Source organism: Cottoperca gobio, unplaced genomic scaffold, assembly GCF_900634415.1.
Source record: "Cottoperca gobio unplaced genomic scaffold, fCotGob3.1 fCotGob3_316arrow_ctg1, whole genome shotgun sequence".
Classification (NCBI taxonomy): Eukaryota; Metazoa; Chordata; class Actinopteri; order Perciformes; family Bovichtidae; genus Cottoperca; species Cottoperca gobio.
Window position 1 is genome coordinate 177,501 of NW_021166924.1, and position 20,527 is coordinate 198,027.

Consider the following 20,527-nt stretch of genomic DNA (forward strand, 5'->3'; position numbering starts at 1 on the left):
CCCTCCTTTGATTCTCCTCATGGAGTTTCGTCTTGGAGACGAAGCTTCGCATCATTCTTTCAAAGACAACGACGACAGCAAAACTAAAGAGGACGACAAATCCAGCAAGGTAGCAAAGAAACGGAGCAGCTTCAGGTTCATTACCTTCAATATAAGTTTACAGTAGTTTCAGTGATTCTGCGTTTGTTTCAGGACGCCCTGTCCAACGTCGACACTACGTCAAAGAAAGGAGACGAAGAAGAAGACCAGAAGAAACACAGGAGGACTCCCATTGGGAGGAAGATCTACGAGTTCTACAGCGCTCCTTTCACCAAGTTCTGGTTCAACACGGCAAGTTTCAAATGTGATATTCTCCAACTGCATATTGTTCCGCGTCTGAGGTTTGATTAAATAATTCAGATTTCATGTTTTACATTCTTACTACATACTAACCCTAACCCTAACCCTGCATACATAATAACTATTACATTATTTGTCATTTTAAAAGATTTAAACAAATTCAAAAACCTAAACAGAATTTCTTAAAACGTTTAGACAGTTTGTCTCACCTGGTGTTTATGAAGAGGTAAATAAAAAGAATAATAATAACAACAATAATAATAACAATAATAATAATATTTGTGTGTGTTTCAGATCTCGTACCTGGTCTACCTGGCGCTGTATAACTACATCATCCTGGTGAAGATGGAGCGATGGCCGTCTCTGCAGGAGTGGATCGTCATCTCGTACATCATCACTCTGGGACTGGAGAAAGTCCGACAGGTAAACACACCTGAGCCAAACTTTTACTGTTGACACACATCAGACAACTTCAGGTACTGAGAAACAATAATGTTTCACCTGTTCAAATACATTTTTATCTAGTTTATTTGAGAAGGAACTGTAAAAGTTAATAAATACACATGGTATGAAAAGATGACGGAATCTGTAGTACCTTCCACTTCAAACCATACGGAGGCAATAGCGCGGTAATGTCATGATCGTGATTTTCTGTATCATGTTTTATTTAAAAGTGTTCACTCCCCCTTGTGTCATGTCTAGTTGTACTTCCGGTCTCTGTGTTTTCCCTCCCTTTGTGATTGTTGATTAGTTTCCTCCTGTGTATTTGCCTTTCTCTCCCAGCTGTCTCTTTCCCTCGTTTAGTGGTTGTGTGTATATATCCCCATCTGTGCCAGTGTTCCTTGTCTGGTCGTCATTCATGTTACATGGTGTTTTCCCCTCGTGGCTACCTCGTCTCACCCTCTGGTCTATATTTTCAGTTTTATTTGTTACCTTGCAATTTTGTAAGCTTTCCTGGAATAAAGCCCTCTTTTGTTAAAAGATCATCTTGCATTCTACGTTTGGGTCCTCACCTTTTCCCCACCGTGACAGGTAACTACGGAGGCAATAGTGCGGTAACTACAGAGGCAATAGCGCGGTAACTACGGAGGCAATCGTTCGCACAATACTTCTTCATACGGTTTTATGGTGACAGACTTTAAACAGTTTCTGTGTAATTACATAATTATTATACAGACCTATATTTATATATGTATATAGTTATTATATATAGTGTTCTGGTTTTATTACTTTAATCTACACACCACAGTTATGAGCTGGAGTCACATGTACATGTACAAGCAGCCGTACAAGAAGTTAAACTCAATATAATTAATAACGATCTGAATAAGACATTTATGGGTCCCCTGAAGCTGATGTTACTGATGTCCCCACCATCAGATCCTGATGTCGGAGCCGGGGAAACTCAAGCAGAAGATCAACGTGTGGCTGGAGGATTACTGGAATATCACTGACCTGGCGGCCATCTCCGTCTTCCTGCTGGGGTTACTGCTGCGGCTGCAGAACGAACCCTCCATGGGCTACGGGCGCGTCATCTACTGCGTGGACATCATCTTCTGGTACATCCGCGTTCTCGACATCTTCGGGGTCAACAAGTACCTGGGACCCTACGTCATGATGATCGGCAAAATGGTAACACTCTCAATATAACTTTATTGTTCAGGGAGAAGCTGGGCTGACTAAATGTTACAAAGCAAGGCAACAAACTCATTCAAAATCCAAAAGCTTTATTGACAAACACACAGAGGACACAGACGTTACACTGAGAAAGTTTTAGTTACATTCATGAGTTAGGGTTAGGTAAGTTGTTTTTATATAAAAAAGAGATAATATATATGATTACATTTATATACATTAATCATTTATATTATAAAACCCTTTAAAGGTGTCCAATCTGTACTTTAATATAAATATAAACAAATCTTTAAACTTTAAATTAAAAACAAATCACTCAACTTCCAATAAAATATAATAAAACTGTGTAACTTGAATACTATCTATAGTAGTATGTGAATATTAAAATAAGATAGAATAACATTTTACACATAATAAAATACGTGAATTTAATAAATATAATAAAACTTAATAGTAAAGTATGTGATTAATAAAATAACAATAAGACAGTAACATCAGTACATAATGTCCGTGGTGCTCCTGCAGATGATTGACATGCTGTACTTCGTGGTCATCATGCTCGTGGTGCTGATGAGCTTCGGCGTGGCGCGGCAGGCCATCCTGCACCCGGATGAGGAGCCGACGTGGCGTCTGGCCAAGAATATCTTCTACATGCCGTACTGGATGATCTACGGAGAAGTGTTTGCAGATTCCATAGACCGTAAGCTTAGAGTTCATAGTAAGACTTCAGTCAGTGAGTCTGTCCTCTGTCCTCACCCTCTGTCCTCTGTTGTCACCCACTGTTCCCTGTCCTCACCTGCTTTCCTCCCCCTCTGTCTTCCCCCTCTGTCCTCACTGCGGTTTTAGTGCTTTTATTTTTATTAATAAAACAATTAATAATATATATATATATTATAAATATACATATTTATATAAAAAAATATATATATTTATATATATATAATTATATATATATATATTATGAATATACATATTTATATTTAATAAAAATATATTTTTATATATATATATATTCATCCATCCATTGTCTACCGCTTATCCGGGGTCGGGTCGCAGGGGCAGCAGCTCCAGTAAGTAACCCTAAACTTCCCTTCTCCGGGCCACATCCTCCAGCTCCGACTGGGGGATCCCGAGGCGTTCCTAGTGAGAAGATATAATCTCTCCACCGAGTCCTGGGTCTTCCCCGGGGTCTCCTCCCATCTGGACGTGCCTGGCACACCTCCCTAGGGAGGCGCCCACGTGGCTCCTTACTAGATGAACCACCTCAACTGGCTCCTTTCAACGCAAAGGAGCGTGGTCTCTACTCAGAGTCTCTCACGGATGGCTGAGCTTCTCACCCTATCTCTAAGGGAGACTCCAGCCGTCTGAGAAAACACATTTTGGCCGCTTGTACCCGCAATCTCGTTCTTTGTCATGACCCAGCCTTCATGACTATAGGTGAGGCTAGGAACGAAGATCGACCGGTAGATCGAGAGCTTTGCCTTCTGGCTCAGCTCTCTTTTCATCACAACGGTGCGGTAAAGCGACTGCAGTAACCGCCCCCGCTGCTCTGATTCTCCGGCCAATCTCTCGCTCCATCGTCCCCTCACTCGCGAACAAGACCCCGAGGTACTTGAACTCCTTCACTTGGGGTAAGGGCTCATCACCTACCCGGAGTAGGCAATGCACCGGTTTCCTGCTGAGAGCCATGGCCTCAGATTTTGAGATGCTGATCCTCATCCCAACCGCTTCACACTCGGCTGCGAACTGATCCAGTGACTGTTGAAGGTCACAGACCGATGACGCCATAAGGACCACATCATCTGCAAAGAGCAGCGATGAGATCCTCAGGCCACCAAACTGCAACCCCTCTCCTCCACGACTACGCCTCGATATCTTGTCCATGAAAATCAGAAACAGGATTGGTGATAAAGCGCAGCCCTGGCGGAGGCCAACATCCACTGGAAACGAGTCCGACTTACTGCCGAGTATCTGGACACACAGCACCTCCCACAGTATCACCCAGGGGACCCGGTCATACGCCTTCTCCAGATCCACAAAACACATGTAGACTGGTTGGGCATACTCCCAGGCCCCCTCCAGGATCCTTGCGAGAGTGAAGAGTTGGTCCGTTGTTCCACGACCAGGACGGAATCCACATTGTTCCTCTTCGATCAGAGGTTCGACTATCCGCCGAACCCTCCTTTCCAGCACCTTGGAGTAGACTTTACCAGGGAGGCTGAGATGTCTTCTTCCTGCCTTGACTGTTCATGTTGTTGTTATCAGTTATTAATAATAATAATAATAATAATAATACATTTTATTTTCTGTCTCTTCTCTGTTTCCCTTTTGACAGTTTATGCGATGGAAATCAATCGTGAGTATCTCCAACAAACTGAAGTTAAATGTAGTCGTCAGTCCCGGCTCATTACTATTATTATATTATTATATATCATTACTATTATAGATACAGACAGGAAGTCTAGTATTGTGCATTGTGTTTCCTGTGGCTGCTTCACAATAAAAGCCAGCCCTAGTTTTTCCAGTTGAATTGTTTTAATGTGAAACATCGTTTCCTGTTGATGCCTCGAGTGTCTGCAGGTAATTTGACAACAGAGGATGAAAATATAAACTTCTAAGGTGATCATTACTGAATGTAAATAAAAAAGTGGAGCTCAATTAATGAAAATCTTTTGAGTCTTGAGTATTTGCAATTAATTTGCTATTATACTTTAAGTACACTTAAATAATACTTTTACTAAAATATAATTGTGAATGCAGTTACAGTATGGTAAAATCTCAATCTTTTTTCTATGTATAGTTTATTTTATTTAGCCATTTGTTTGCCATTAAACACATTGTACCAGAGTTATCTTGCATCTCCTTTAAACCTGCCGGATTATTAACAACAGCAGTGACTGTGTTTGTGTCTCAGCTCCGTGTGGAGACAACTTGTACGATGAAGACGGGAAGAAGCTTCCTCCCTGTATCCCCGGGGCCTGGCTCACTCCGGCCATCATGGCCTGTTACCTGCTGGTTGCCAACATCCTGCTGGTCAACCTGCTCATTGCTGTCTTCAAGTAAATCATGTACAGACCTCAGATCAGGAAACTCAGTACAGCACAGAGAAAACATCTGCAGGAAAACCTCAAAATAAAAGTCCTGGCGTTGAGTTACAGTGTCGGATTGAAAACTGTTTAGTTCAGAAATAATTAGGAACATATAACAAGGAGAGAATGAAAGAAGACAGAAAAATAAAGAAGTAGCAATATTAGCATTAATATTAATGTTAGTTGTATTCATACTGTTTAAAAAGAAAATATCAGATTATGCTAAAATATCTGCTGCTATTTAGTCATTTAGTCCAGTCGAGGTAATTGCATAATGTTTTGTTAAAGCAATTTAAAATAGTCTCAATTTACCTTAATAATAATATGCATTTTGATTAAATGTCAGGTGAAGTGTGTTGACTGTACTCCATATGACTTCTCAACAGCTAAAGTGTGAACATTAACACAAGATTAAATTTGAACGTTAGCACGAGGCTAAGTGTTAACATTAGCACAAGGATAAGTTTGCGTGTTAGCACAAGGCTAAGTGTGAACGTTAGCACGTGGCTAAGTGTTAACATTAGCACAAGGATAAGTTTGAGTGTTAGCACAAGGCTAAGTGTGAACGTTAGCACGAGGCTAAGTTTAAGTGTTAGTACGAGGCTAAGCAAGTTAGGGTTAGGGTTAGCGGCCTGAGGAGAGACAGACAGTCAGGATCAGTACATGAATAACGATGTATAATCGTCTCCACTTCCTCTCCACAGCAACACATTCTTCGAGGTGAAGTCCATCTCCAATCAGGTGTGGAAGTTCCAGCGGTATCAGCTGATAATGAACTTCCACGACCGGCCCATCCTGCCCCCCCCGCTCATCGTCTTCCCCCACATCTACATCGTACTGAGGCGGCTGTGCTGCCGCTGCAGACGCAGGCCTGAGGGCGAGCGCGACGACCGGGAGAGACGCCTCCGTAAGGCCTGCTGCACAGAAATCACCTACATCGATAATAATTATAATATAATATAATATTTAACATTAGTGTCCTCAGATATTAAATAACGTTTGTTTCCACAGAGCTGGTGCTTAGTGCGGACGAGCTGAAAAGTCTGCATGAGTTCGAGGAGCAGTGTGTGGAGGAATACTTCAGAGAGAAAGACGACGAGAAACAATCGTCCAACAACGAGAGAATCCGAGTGACATCTGAGAGGTCAGATTCTCACACTTAATACACTAACGTTTCTTTATAGACTTACATTCATCTTTATACACTAACGTTTCTTTATAGACTTACATTCATCTTTATACACTAATGTTTCTTATAGACTTACATTCATCTTTATACATTAACATTTCTTTATAGACTTACATTCATCTTTATACAATAACATTTCTTTATAGACTTACATTCATCTTTATACACTAACGTTTCTTTATAGACTTACATTCATCTTTATACACTAATGTTTCTTTATAGACTTACATTCATCTTTATACATTAACATTTCTTTATAGACTTACATTCATCTTTATACAATAACATTTCTTTATAGACTTACATTCATCTTTATACACTAATATTTCTTGTCTTTCATTTCTTTTGTTTGGTACATCAGGGTGGAGAACATGTTCATGCGTCTGGAGGAGGTGAACGAGAGGGAACATTCCATGAAGGCGTCGCTGCAGACGGTGGACCTCCGCCTGGGTCAGTTGGAGGAGTTCTCCGGCCGGATGATGAATGCCCTGGAGAAGCTGGCTGGGGTCGACGGGGCCGAGCTGGTGCGCACGCACTCCAGAGGCTCGTCCGTCTGCGAACCGGCCGCTCTGCTGAGACACGGCAGCATGAACAGCAGCGACGGGTACAGTCTGTACCGCTACCAGCTGGAGCACGACGAGCGCACCTCCGTGTCCGGAGACCTGGAGGGGGGTGACAGGAAGCTCCAGCCGAGCCCAGAGAGACAAGAGGGAAACCCAGAGGGAGGAACAACGACAGGTGGGACACAGGAAGCACAATGCTAAAGATCTTGTGACTTCACACGATAATACAACACCAGATACAATATTCTGTTCTCTGAATATTGTATGGTATATACTGTGTGTGTGTGTGTATATATATATATATATATATATATATATATATATATATATATACACACAGTATATACATATATATATATATATCAAATCAAATCATCATATTGTATAGCCCAATATCACAAATTATATATTATATATATATATATATATATATATATATATATATATATTTGTCTCAGTGTGCTTTACAGACTGTACAGGTTACGACACCCTCTGTCCTTAGACCCTCGCATCGCACAAGGAAAAACTTCCCAAAAGAAACCCCATAATTAAAGGGGGAAAACGGAAGAAACCTCAGGGAGAGCAACTGAGGAGGGATCCCTCTCCCAGGACGGACAGACGTGCAATAGATGTCGTGTGTACAGGATAAACAACATAGTACAAATACAACATTTGACAGAAATGATGTTGTGTTGAAAAAAGAGAAAGTATGGATGAATCCAGGAAAATGTCAAAAAGGCTTCCCGGTGTCCAGCAGGACCAGGGCAGCAGGCGCTGTCACGATTCATGATCCTGACGTAAACTTTATCAGTGGCAACCTGCCACATGAGACACAGAAACTCCGCGGATGATGCCCCGGATGATGAGTTAGTAACATACATTACATAAATGTATACAGATAGAGAGGGAGAAGAAGAGAGGGAGGGGAGGAGAGAGGAAGAGAAGGAAGAGAGCAGGGAGGCGTCCCCCGGCAGTCAAAGTCTATAGCAGCATAATTAGGGGCTGATCCAGGGCAAACCTGAGCCAGCCCTAACTATAAGCTTTATCAAAAAGGAAAGTCTTTAGCCTACTCTTAAATGTGGAGAGTGTGTCTGCCTCCCAAACACAAACTGGAAGCTGGTTCCACTGGAGAGGAGCTTGATAGCTGAAGGCTCTGGCTCCCATTGTACTCTTAGAGACTCTAGGAACCACAAGTAACCCTGCAGTCTGGGTGCGTAATGCTCTAGTTGGTTTATAAGGTACTATCAGATCTTTAACATATGCTGGAGCCTGACCATTAATTGCTTTGTAAGGCAGGAGAAGGATTTTAAATTCTATTCTGTATTTTACCGGGAGCCAGTGCAGAGCAGCTAATACAGGAGTAATATGATCCCGTTTCCTTGTTCTTGTCAATACACGTGCCGCTGCATTTTGGATCAACTGAAGAGTCTTAAGCGACTTTTTGGGACAACCTGATAACAATGAGTTGCAGTAATCCAGCCTTGAAGTAACAAATGCATGGACTAGTTTTTCTGCATGATTTTGAGACAGGATGTGTCTTATTTTTGCAATGTTACGTAGATGAAAGAAGGCAGTCCTTGAGATTTGTTTTATGTGGGAGTTAAACGACAGATCTTGATCAAAGATGACGCCGAGATTCCTTACAGTAGTGCTGGAGGCCAAATTAATGCCATCCAGAGCTTCTATGTCATTAGAAAATGCAAGTATAATAACTTTAGTTTTGTCTGTGTTGCTAGACATCCAAGTTTTTATGTCCTTAAGGCATGCTTGAAGTTTAGCCAATTGATTGGTTTCAACTGGTTTAATTGATAGATATAATTGGGTATCATCCGCATAGCAATGAAAGTTTATAGAGTGGTTCCTTATAATATTGCCCAAAGGAAGCATATATAAGGTGAATAGAATCGGTCCAAGTACAGAACCTTGCAGAACTCCAAGAATGACTTTGGCTGTCATGGAGGATTTATCGTTAACAAGTACAAATTGAGATCGCTCAGATAAATAGGACTTGAACCAGCTTAATGCGGTATATATATATATATATATATCCATATATATATATATATGGATATATATATATATATATATATATGGATATATATATATATACCGCATTAAGCTGGTTCAAGTCCTATTTATCTGACACCACGATCGACTCTGCGTTGTGCTGTGTTGAACTAGGAAATAACGATGGAGAACTTCTGCCTTTTCAACCAGCATTTATTGGCTCTGAATGTTGGTTTTCTCCTTAATTTGTCCATAAATTACCGTTGAATCAGAAGAAACACATTAAAGTCCTCATCATACGGTAACATCACAGTCAGGGTTTTTTGACATGCACAGCTCTCTTCAGCGGATCCTTCCCACAGTCTCCGTAAAAGTGGCGCGAACCCCCAGAAAGTGCTGGTTTCAGGAGTTTCAAAATAAAAGCATCTTCTTCAAAATAAATATACAAAAAGGAGTATTAGTACAACAAAATATGAACAAATGGATGTTTGTAAAATATAAAACATGTTATCATTTATACATCAGTTACATTCACCCCTCCTAAATTTCACCAACATCCAGACCATAACGTACACATGTGTGCCAATTTGACCCCCAAGACAACTGAAACAAAACTTAGCCAGGGCTCACTGAAGAACTCATCCTGTAGTTTCATGTAGTGTTGCATTATATGCAAAAGTCAGAGCTTGTATCTGTTGAGGACATTTGTGCTTTTCTTTGAGGGAAAGAGACTGCAACATACCACCAAGTGTTCAATTGAATCTTTCAGTTCCTCCATTACCCATGGGATGGTATGCTGTAGTGTGTGACTTGGAGACTCCGGAAAGCTTGAGCAATTCTGCTATGAGCTCACTCTCAAAATGTGCTCCCTGATCGGAGTGAACACGCTCTGGGAAGCCATACACACAAAAGACGTTATCCCACAGCTTCTTGGCAACTTGTTTTGCAGTCTGATTAGCACATGGAAAAGCGTGGGCTAACTTTGTGAAGTGGTCTGTCAAGACAAGAACATCCACAGAGCGTTGCTTACGGCTCTGCACTCCAGAAGTCTATACATACTAACTCCATGGGGGCTGACGTCCTGATACTCTCAAGTGGGGCTCGAGCAGAGGGGTCTGGTGTCTTAGACAGAATGCACCTTTGACAGCACTTGACATAATATTTCACATCAAACTCCACCGATGTCTGGCTAGATTCAAGGTCATGTTCAAACATAAGGATGCTCATAAGTGCACGTGGTACCAGAGCACCCTAGGCCAAAGGTCAATGATCGATTTTGTAATCATATCATCTGATCTGAGGCCGCATGTTTTGGACACTCGGGTGAAGAGAGGGGCAGAGCTGTCGACTGATCACCATCTGGTGGTGAGTTGGATCAAGGGGTGGGGGAAGACTCTGGACAGACCTGGTAAACCCAAACGGGTAGTGCGGGTGAACTGGGAACGTCTGGAGGAAGCCCCTGTCCTGGGGATCTTCAACTCACACCTCCGGCGGAGCTTTTCAGACATCCCTGTGGAGGTTGGGGGCATTGAACCTGAGTTGGCGATGTTCAAAACCTCTATTGCTGAAGCTGCGGTGATGAGCTGTGGTCTCAAGGTCTTAGGTGCCTCAAGGGGCGGTAACCCTCGAACACCGTGGTGGACCCCGGTGGTCAGGGAAGCCATTCGACTGAAGAAGGAGTCCTTCCGGCTTATGTTATCCGGGAGGACTCCGGAAACAGTTGCAGGGTACCGAAGGACTAGAAGGGCGGCAGCCTCTGCCGTTTCAGAGGCTAAGCAGCGGGTGTGGTAGAAGTTCGGAGAAGCTATGGAGAAGGACTTTCGGTCGGCACCAAGGTGCTTCTGGAAAACCATCCGGCACCTCAGGAGGGGGAAGCGAGGAACCATCCAAGCTGTGTACAGCAAGGGTGGGACCCAGTTGACTTCGACTGAGAATGTTATCGGCCGGTGGAAGGAGTGCTCCGGTGGAAGGAGCACTTTGAGGAACTCCTGAATCCGACTAACTCTATGATAGAGGCAGAGCTGGAAGCTGATGGAGGATCATCGTCAATTTCCCTGATAGAAGTCACTGAGGTAGTCAAACAACTCCACAGTGGCAAAGCCGCAGGGGTTGAGGAGATCCGTCCAGAAATGCTGAAGGCTTTGGGTGTTGAGGGGCTGTCTTTGTTGACACTCCTCATCAACATTGCGTGGAAGTCTGGGAAAGTGCATAGGGGTTGGCAAACCAGGGTGGTGGTTCCCCTATTTAAAAAGGGGGACTAGAGAGTGTGTGCCAACTACAGGGGTATCACACTTCTCAGCCTCCCTGGTAAAGTCTACTCCAAGGTACTGGAAAGGAGGGTTCGGCTGGTAGTCGAACCTCTGATTGAAGAGCAACAATGCAGATTCCGTCCTGGTCGTGGAACAACGGACCAACTCTTCACTCTCGCAAGGATCCTGGAGGGGGCCTGGGAGTACGCCCATCCGGTCTACATGTGTTTTGTGGATCTGGAGAAGGCGTATGACCGGGTCACCCGGGTGATACTGTGGAAGGTGCTGCAGGAGTATGGGGTGAGGGGGTCACTTTTGAGGGCCATCCAATCCCTGTACGCCCCAAGCGAGAGTTGATGTGGTCCTTATGGCAGAGAGATTGACCGGAGAATCGGAGCAGCGGGGGCGGTATTACAGTCACTTTACCGCACCGTTGTGACGAAAAGAGAGCTGAGCCAGAAGGCAAAGCTCTCAATATACCGGTCGATCTTCGTTCCTACCCTCACCTATGGTCATGAAGGCTGGGTCATGACCGAAAGAAGGAGATCACGGGTACAAGCGGCCGAAATGGGTTTTCTCAGACGGGTGGCTGGCGTCTCCCTTAGAGATAGGGTGAGAAGCTCAGCCATCTGTGAGAGACTCGGAGTAGAGCCGCTGCTCCTTTACGTTGAAAGGAGCCAGTTGAGGTGGTTCGGGCATCTAGTAAGGATGCCACCTGGGCGCCTCCTTAGGGAGGTGTTCCAGGCACGTCCAGCTGGGAGGAGACCCCGGGGAAGACCCAGGACTCAGTGGAGAGATTATATCTCCTCACTGGCCTGGGAACGCCTCAGGATCCCCCAGTCGGAGCTGGAGGATGTGGCCCGGAGAAGGAAAGATTGGGGTTCCTTACTGGAGCTGCTGCCCCCCGCGACCCGATCCCGGATAAGCGATAGATGATGGATGGATGGATATATATATATACATGTGTGTGTGTATATATATATATACATGTGTACATATATATATGTATATATATGTGTGTGTATATATATATATATATATATATATGTATATATATATATGTGTATATATATGTACATATATATACACATATATATATACATATATATATATATATATATATATATACACACACATATATATATACATATATATATATATATATGTCTATATATATGTATATATGTATATGTGTATATATATATGTATATGTGTATATATGTATGTATATGTGTATATATATGTATGTGTATATATATGTATATGTGTATATATGTATATATGTATATGTTTGTGTCTGCATATATATGTGTATGTATATATGTGTATTTATATATGTATATATATATACACTAAAGGAAATGCAATAAAAAATATGACAAATGATCTGAATTTAAAGTGGCTGTGCAGGTGTGCACAGGTAAATAACATCTGAAAGATAAACGGCGTGGACCTGTGCTTCCTGTTTCAGGTGACATGAAGGAATTTGGCTTGACGCTGGAGGTGCGAGGACTGAGAGAGAGGACACAGTCTCTGTCCAACGTGGACATCCTGATCTCCCCCTGCGCCTCTGACCTAAGACCCCCCCCCACTGCTGACTTGACGGACGCTAACGCGGAAAAGCTGGCAGAGAAAACCCGGCTGGAGGCGGCGGCGTCCTTCCCTCTAGAGAGGTCAAAGGTCACGCAGTATTTAGTCTCTCCGACCCTCAGCAGCTCGCCCTCCGCCAACAGGAAATCCATCAGTAGCATCGTCGTCTACAGCCCCGCCCATCAGGAGAAGAATGGTGAAAAATCCAAACAAGAAGTGGAGGAAAGAGAACAGGGGGGTGAGGCAGGCAATAGTAACCATGGTGACGGAGGGGGGGGAGGATCCGGCGGAGGAGCTGCTGGTGGCAGAGGACAAGATGTACCCGACGCTGCGCTCCAAGAGTCTGAACATCAACCCGAGGAAAACGAAGAAGAAGGAGAACGAGGAGAGCGAGGAGACGCCGCTCTCGACCGGCAGCATGAGAGACCTGCTGTCAACATTCAGCGGGGGGGAGGCACAGACTAGTACCGGGACCAGAGACTCTGTCTGAAGGAAAACTTCAAAGAGTTGCAAAACAATCACAAAGGGACATAAAACAACTACAAACAGCCGCAAAGAGACACAAAACAGCCACAAACAGATGGAAAACAACCACAAACAGACTTAAAACAACCACAATAAGACTCAAAACAACCACAAACAGATGCAAAACAACCACAAACAGACGCAAAGCAACCACAATAAGATGCAAAACAACCACAAACAGACGCAAAGCAACCACAATAAGATGCAAAACAACCACAAACAGATGCAAAGCAACCATAATAAGACACAAAACAATCACATGAGACGCAAAACAACCACAAACAGACGCAAAACAACCACAATAAGATGCAAAACAACCACAAACAGACACAAACAAAATAATAATAATAATAATAATAATAATAATAAATTGTATTGTGTAAAGCGCCTTTCATGGCTAAAAGCAATCCCAAGGTGCTACAGAATACAAGACAACAACATCACAAGGTTTAAGAAAAGGGAATTCCACACGTGAGGAGCGGCTGAACAGAAGGCCTGATCCCCCATGGTGTGGAGCTTGGTCCTAGTGGAGCGGAGGTTACGTGTGGAGGTTTGTGGTGAGAGGAGTTCCTTGAGGTAGGGAGGGGCATTTCCATGGATGCACTGATGGGTGAGTAGGGAGATTTGATATTCAATCCTGAATGCGATAGGTCGTTTGTGACCCTGACCAGAGCTGTTTCGGTGCTGTGGGCGGAACGGAATCCGGACTGGAATTTTTCAAAGAGGCAGTTGGCTTTGAGATGGTCCTGAAGCTGGGCTGCAACTATTTTTTCCATTACTTTTGATAAAAATGGCAGGTTGGAAATGGGCCTGTAGTTGGTGAGGACATCCGGGTCCAAGGTGGGTTTTTGAGAAGTGGTCTGATGACGGCAGTTTTTAGATCAGATGGGACATGACCAGTCTGGAGCGAGTAGTTGATGACTTGGGTGATCAGGGGGCTTAGAGCACGAATGTTGGATTTTATCAGGGCTGTGGGAAAAGGGTCCAGGGCGCAAGTGGAAGGTTTCATCTCGTGGATGATGTCCTCAACCTCTTGCTGAGAGATCTCCAAGAAGACGCGAAGATGCTGGAAATTCCCAGGCTGTGGGTTGACAGTAGGGACAGACTGAGTGGAGGAGCTGGAGAGAAAAGAGCGGATGGTGTCGACTTTAGTCTTAAAGAAAGCAATAAGCTATTGCACTGCTCTTCTGTGGTATCGAACAGTAAACATCAAAGAGACAAAAAAGAACGCAGAATATTTAAAGTTGTTTATTTGGCATTTATTTATTACACTATGACATATAAATATTAATAATATGCAGTTTTTATTACAGAACCAGGAATGTGCGCTCTTTTTCTGAATCTGTTTTAATATGTGATATAAAATATTTTACTACTTTGTGAAAGAACATAAATGTCTTGATTGCTTGTAAATATGTTATTAACTTTGTTAAAGGTAATTAATTAGAGTAACACGAAGTTATATTTTGTTATAACTTATCGCATCAGGAAACTGAATGTTCATCCTGATAAGTTTTCATTTAATTTTCACATTTTATAATATTAAGCATAAATACTAGTTAGTTTAAACCATCTTTTTATTTTTTTGGATAAAAAGAGAAGAGCTAAGATCACATGTTCAATGAGAACATATTTAATTCAAATATATCAGGTAAAATAGGATTAAAGGGAATTAAATCTACCTCTGTATAGAATAATTTCTTCTGAAAATAAAAGACTAAATCATTTCTTTTCCATGAACTGTCTGCATGTTTCCTTCTCTAGTCTCTAAAAAAATCAAATCAGTAAAATATATGTAAATATCAGTAAAATAAATTAACCATATCAGGAACATATCCAAAAATATTCGGAAATGATCTGACAAATATCAGTAAAATACATGAAAAGTAGGGATTTAGGGATATATCTACATATATTAGAAGAAATATTGGCAACAAAAAAGAGTTATGTATTTGAACAAATATTGGTAAAACATTGATGAATATCAGTGAAATATCCCCCCCAAAACCATAAAATACCCAAAAATATCAGAATGCAAAAAATATCAAGTAAAATATTTTTTATGTTTGTGTTAATTTTCTGGGGATCTTTTTCAGTGCCAATGTTTCCTTTTTAATATTTTAATTTCGATGCCAAAAAATGTGTGTCACTGTTCTAGCTACATAAACCTTTATAATTTTTAGGATTTTTGTATTGTAAAAATAAAGACTAAATGATGTCATGAACTTCTGGACGGCAGTCTGTCTTTTAATAATAAATAATGTTGAATACTGCAGTGCTGGGAGTAATCCTGAAACTGAAACTTTAAAGCAGCTCTGACATTATAAATCTGATTATATACTCAACTTTTGTTCTTTGTTTTGTATTTAGATTATTCTTTCCTTTCTTTTCTACATTTTCTCTTTTTTGTTTGTTTTTTTTATCTCATTGTAAGATATTATTTGCAAAATGTTGTGAATGAATCAAAAGAAATTAATAATAAATTAGAAATCTCAAAATGTTTTGTTACTGAGCTCTGTGGAGAAAAGGTTTCCAGGTCGAGTCAGATTAAAGGTGTCGACCTGAGGAGATTATATTGTATCACCACTGTATTTACATTGAAAACAATATAATTTTATAAGCTGACCCTCAGAATCAGCTCGACCAATTCTTCCTTTGGGAAAAAGTTGAATTTTAGATGATCAAAGCGCTGCAGGGGACGAAAAAGCCTTCAGAGAAACTTTTACCCAATGCTACATTCCCTTCGACCGGAGAATCATAAACGGCAGACAAAGTTCCTGAAAAACTTCTAGAATATTTTTTTAAAGAAAGGTTCTAGAAAGAATTCTTGAAAAGGTTCCAGAAGGATTTCTGAAAAAAGTTTCTGAAAGATTTCCAGAAAAAGTTTTCAAAAAGGTTCTTGAAAAGTTTCGTAAACAATTCTTGAAAAAATCCTAAAAAAGTTATTGAAAGAAGTTCTGAAAAAGATCTGAGAAATAATTATTCAAAACGTTCCTAAAACAAATCCAAAAATAATTCCTAAAAGAGTTCAGGAAAAAGTTCCAGAAGGATTTCTGAAAAAAGTTTCTGTACATTTTTTTGAAAAAGTTTTTAAAAAGGTTCCTGAAAAAATTCTGTAAACAATTCTTGAAACATTTGTAGCCCTTTATTCATTTAACACTTTGTACCTTAATATTTTATACTGATCTTGTTAAAATATACATTTGAATGAAAACCTTTCTGAAACTGCTCTCATGTAAGGGAAATATGAAGCTACTTCTGCTTAGCTTAGCATAAAGAATAGGGGGAACATTTAGCCTGGCGTGTGGCCAATTGTTAATCACACATGTAAAACAAATGTTGTTTTGTCCAGATGAAACTTGAGCTTTAGAGGAGCTGCAAAGTTTTAACTTTGGACAGTTTCCCGACTTTATGCTAAGCTAAGCTAACCAGCTGCTGTACAACCATGAGGGAGGAATCCGTCTGACTCGGAGAAGAGGATTTCACTCAATGTTTCTCTGTGTGCATATGCAGGACGTTTCAGCTGGAGACTTGATGTTTGTTATTGTTTAAACCTGTCAGCTGATTTTACCTGTTTAACAATACATGATCCAAACTGAACATTTTCATATCATTTCGTCCCGGCTGTGGATTGTGACTTAAAATCCAATAATTGCTTCTTACCCAAAGCAGCATGCAAACAAAATGAATGAATGTATTATAAGCTAAAAAAACACAAGTCAAGAAGAGATTTAAAACACAGGTTCAGAGTCTCTTAGAGGAAATGAAACGTCTCTGCAGCACACGGCCCCTCGCCGCCTCTGCAACAAAAACAAACCAAATATCCATAAAAAATAAACCAAAAGTATGTTACAGAAGGTAGAAGTAGATAAACACAGAGGTGAGGGGGTCTCTTTATATATGTATATACAGGACTGTCTCAGAAAATTAGAATATTGTGATAAAGTTCTTTATTTTCTGTAATGCAATTAAAAAAACAAAAATGTCATGCATTCTGGATTCATTACAAATCAACTGAAATATTGCAAGCCTTTTATTATTTTAATATTGCTGATTATGGCTTACAGCTTAAGAAAACTCAAAAATCCTATCTCAAAAAATTAGAATAGTTCCTCAGACCAAGTAAAAAAAAAGATTTATAACAGCAAAACAAAATCAAACATTTGAAAATGTCCATTAATGCACTCAGTACTTGGTTGGGAATCCTTTTGCACGGATTACTGCATCAATGCGGCGTGGCATGGAGGCAATCAGCCTGTGGCATTGCTGAGGTGTTATGGATGCCCAGGATGCTTCAATAACGGCCTTTAGCTCATTAGCATTGTTGGGTCTGGTGTCTTTCAGCTTCTTCTTCACAATACCCCACATATTCTCTATGGGGTTCAGGTCAGGGGAATTGGCAGGCCAATCGAGGACAGTAATGCCATGGTCAGTACACCAGTTACTGGTGGTTTTGGCACTGTGGGCAGGTGCCAGATCATGCTGGAAAATGAATTCCTCATCTCCATAGAGCTTTTCAGCAGACGGAAGCATGTAGTGCTCTAAAATCTCTTGGTACACAGCTGCATTTACTCTGGGCTTGATGAAACACAGTGGACCAACACCAGCAGCTGACATGGCTCCCCAAACCATCGCTGACTGTGGGAACTTCACACTGGATTTCAAGCAACTTGGATTTTGCTCCTCTCCAGCCTTTCTCCAGACTCTGGCGCCTTGACTTCCAAATGAAATACAAAACTTGCTTTCGTCTGAAAAGAGGACTTTGGACCACTCTGCAACTGTCCAGTGCTTCTTTTCCATAGCCCAAGTCAGACGCTTCTTCCGTTGTCTTGAGTTCAGAAGTGGCTTGACCATGGGAATACGGCTATTGTAGCCCATTTCCCGGACACGTCTGTGAACAGTGGCTTTTGATACCTGGACTCCAGCTTCAGTCCACTGTCTTTGAAGCTCCCCCAAATTCTGGAAGCGACTCTTCTTCACAATGCTGTTAAGGCTGCGGTCATCTCTCTTGGTTGTGCAGCGTTTCCTGCCACATTTCCCCCTTCCAACAGACTTTTTGTGGATGTGCTTTGAAACTGCACTCTGTGCACAGCTTGCTCTTTGAGAAATTTCTTTTTGTGTCTTACCCTCCTGATGGAGGGTGTCAATGATGGTCCTCTGGACAGCAGTCAGATCAGCAGTCTTCCCCATACTTGTGATTTAGTTTACTGAACCAAGCTGAGTGTTTTTCAAGGCTCAGGAAACCCTTGCAGGTGTTTCGAGTTAATTAGACGATTCAAGTGATTCGTTGAACACCCTACTAGTATACTTTTTCATGATATTCTAATATTTAGAGATAGGATATTTGAGTTTTCTTAAGCTGTAAGCCATAATCAGCAATATTAAAATAATAAAAGGCTTGCAATATTTCAGTTGATTTGTAATGAATCCAGAATGCATGACATTTTTGTTTTTTTAATTGCATTACAGAAAATAAAGAACTTTATCACAATATTCTAATTTTCTGAGACAGTCCTGTATGTGTCGCTTCTGTTCATGTCTCACTGTGGACCGCCTCACGCTCCACAGCACTAAAACAAACATGAATGCAGGACTTCACATTCAATCGAAAAACCCCTCAAAACCTTTCCAAAATGTAAGCCATAAACATTAACACAGGGGGGGGGGGGTGGTCTAGTGGTTCGTCTTCCAAACACTAGAAGGTTGTGAGTTCAACACCAGAGGTGCACCATTGGTCCCCTGAGCACCTTCACCCTGAGCTGCTCCAGGTCTGTGATGTGAGTCACTGAGTCTGGATCAGAGTCTGCTGGATGACCTGTAATGTAATGTAACACAGACAAAATGATCAAAACACTAAAAAGACAAAATGTCTCGAGTGAGGCACAAGAGTTAAATGCACGAAGGATGTCTGATGAAAAGAGTAGTGGCACGCATACAGAGCCCTGCGAAACCCCGCTGGAGACACCAAGCAGAACCACAGATACTAATATTGCTCTGTAATGGCCGATAGTATTAAATGTGGCACTCAGGCCTAGTCCACAGGTACACGGGTGTTTTTGAGGGTTTTATCCTCCTTGGTTCTCAGAAAATTCTGTCCACACAAGTTTTTAAAAATCTCCATCCAGATGAAAACACAAATATGCAGTTTGTAGCGCTCTCAAGCCTCTGTTCCTCCCATAGAGAAAGAATAACTGCATTAGGTCATGTTAGCTTTTCTGGATATATTTATATCGCAGTTGCACAACATGTCCCCCCCCTTAGCGACGCCTCACAAAGGAAACAACTCTCACACTCTGACGTAAGACAAAAACTCAGTTTTCCCATCTAAACATCAACTCTAAAAATGGAGTTTCTGAAAATCTTTTTTAAAAGCTCAGTTTTCAGTGACCTAAAGCACCGTTGTGCTGTGGACAAGGTGCAGAGTCTCTATTAGACCAGAACTAAGACCATCATCCAAGCTGCCAGAGAGAAATATTAATAAATCATGGCCAGGATTTATTAATATGTGCACATGAGTTTAATATTTCCTACGTTTTGATTCATTTGTGCCCACGAGATAAATGTATATAAACAGAGCAGCCGATGATACACAAACTCTCACTATCATCGTAAACTGCCTTTTACTGTCAATAACTCCTCCAGCTGAAATAAAGCTTCATTAAAGCGTCTCAGAGATATCTGTGGGCTCATCTCTATGTTCTCAGGGTCCGATGATCTTGATATTAACTAACACTGCAGATTATTAACGGCTATCTTCATGCAAACGAAAGACGGACGTTTTAAATGCAGTTCGAGTGGAGAAACTGTATTGAGCCACTCCAGAGATTTCAACGTCCAAAGAAAGGAAAGTGTCTGCAGATTTCAGGCTGCAGCATTTATAACATCAGTGATTTCAACATGTTGAAACATAAAACCTTTAATAAGCTCTCGTTAGTGTATGTATGTATATATATATAAAAAAAAAATATATATATATATATATATATATATATATATATATACTCTATATACCAAGAAGCCGTCAGCAGACTACTTCATTATTTTATCAAAACACGGGAATAATTCTATGAAACTGAGTGAACGAAATTATAACTTGTGGCCTTGAGATGTTTATACGTTTAAACGTTCCCTCAGAGTTGAATCATCATCAGAGTTAATTAAGAGTCCTGAAGTGAATCAGTTCATTACAGAGACATCAGCTCTTCACACAGTAATACACGTAGGTATTAAAATAACAGCAGATTCATCACCATCAGGAGCAGCTAGATAACATCTGTGTGTGTGTGTGTGTGTGTGTGTGTGTGTGTGTGTGTGTGTGTGTGTTTGTTGTTGCATGTCATC

At 41.3% G+C, this 20,527-nt stretch overlaps 1 protein-coding gene across 1 annotated transcript in view; it reads left to right on the plus strand.

Annotated features, from left to right (window-relative positions):
* LOC115005533 (transient receptor potential cation channel subfamily M member 1-like) overlaps window positions 1-13,126 on the plus strand; it is a 30,783-nt gene extending 17,657 nt beyond the window's left edge. Inside the window, exons 11-20 of the mRNA XM_029427392.1 lie at window positions 1-109; window positions 193-330; window positions 634-762; window positions 1,720-1,971; window positions 2,500-2,674; window positions 4,889-5,033; window positions 5,768-5,970; window positions 6,075-6,207; window positions 6,614-6,990; window positions 12,543-13,126. The exon at window positions 1-109 is cut by the window's left edge and continues 20 nt beyond it. Of these exons, the coding sequence (XP_029283252.1) occupies window positions 1-109; window positions 193-330; window positions 634-762; window positions 1,720-1,971; window positions 2,500-2,674; window positions 4,889-5,033; window positions 5,768-5,970; window positions 6,075-6,207; window positions 6,614-6,990; window positions 12,543-13,126 (2,245 nt within the window). The remainder of the gene's footprint in view (window positions 110-192; window positions 331-633; window positions 763-1,719; window positions 1,972-2,499; window positions 2,675-4,888; window positions 5,034-5,767; window positions 5,971-6,074; window positions 6,208-6,613; window positions 6,991-12,542) is intronic.
* The last annotated feature ends 7,401 nt before the right edge of the window (window positions 13,127-20,527 follow it).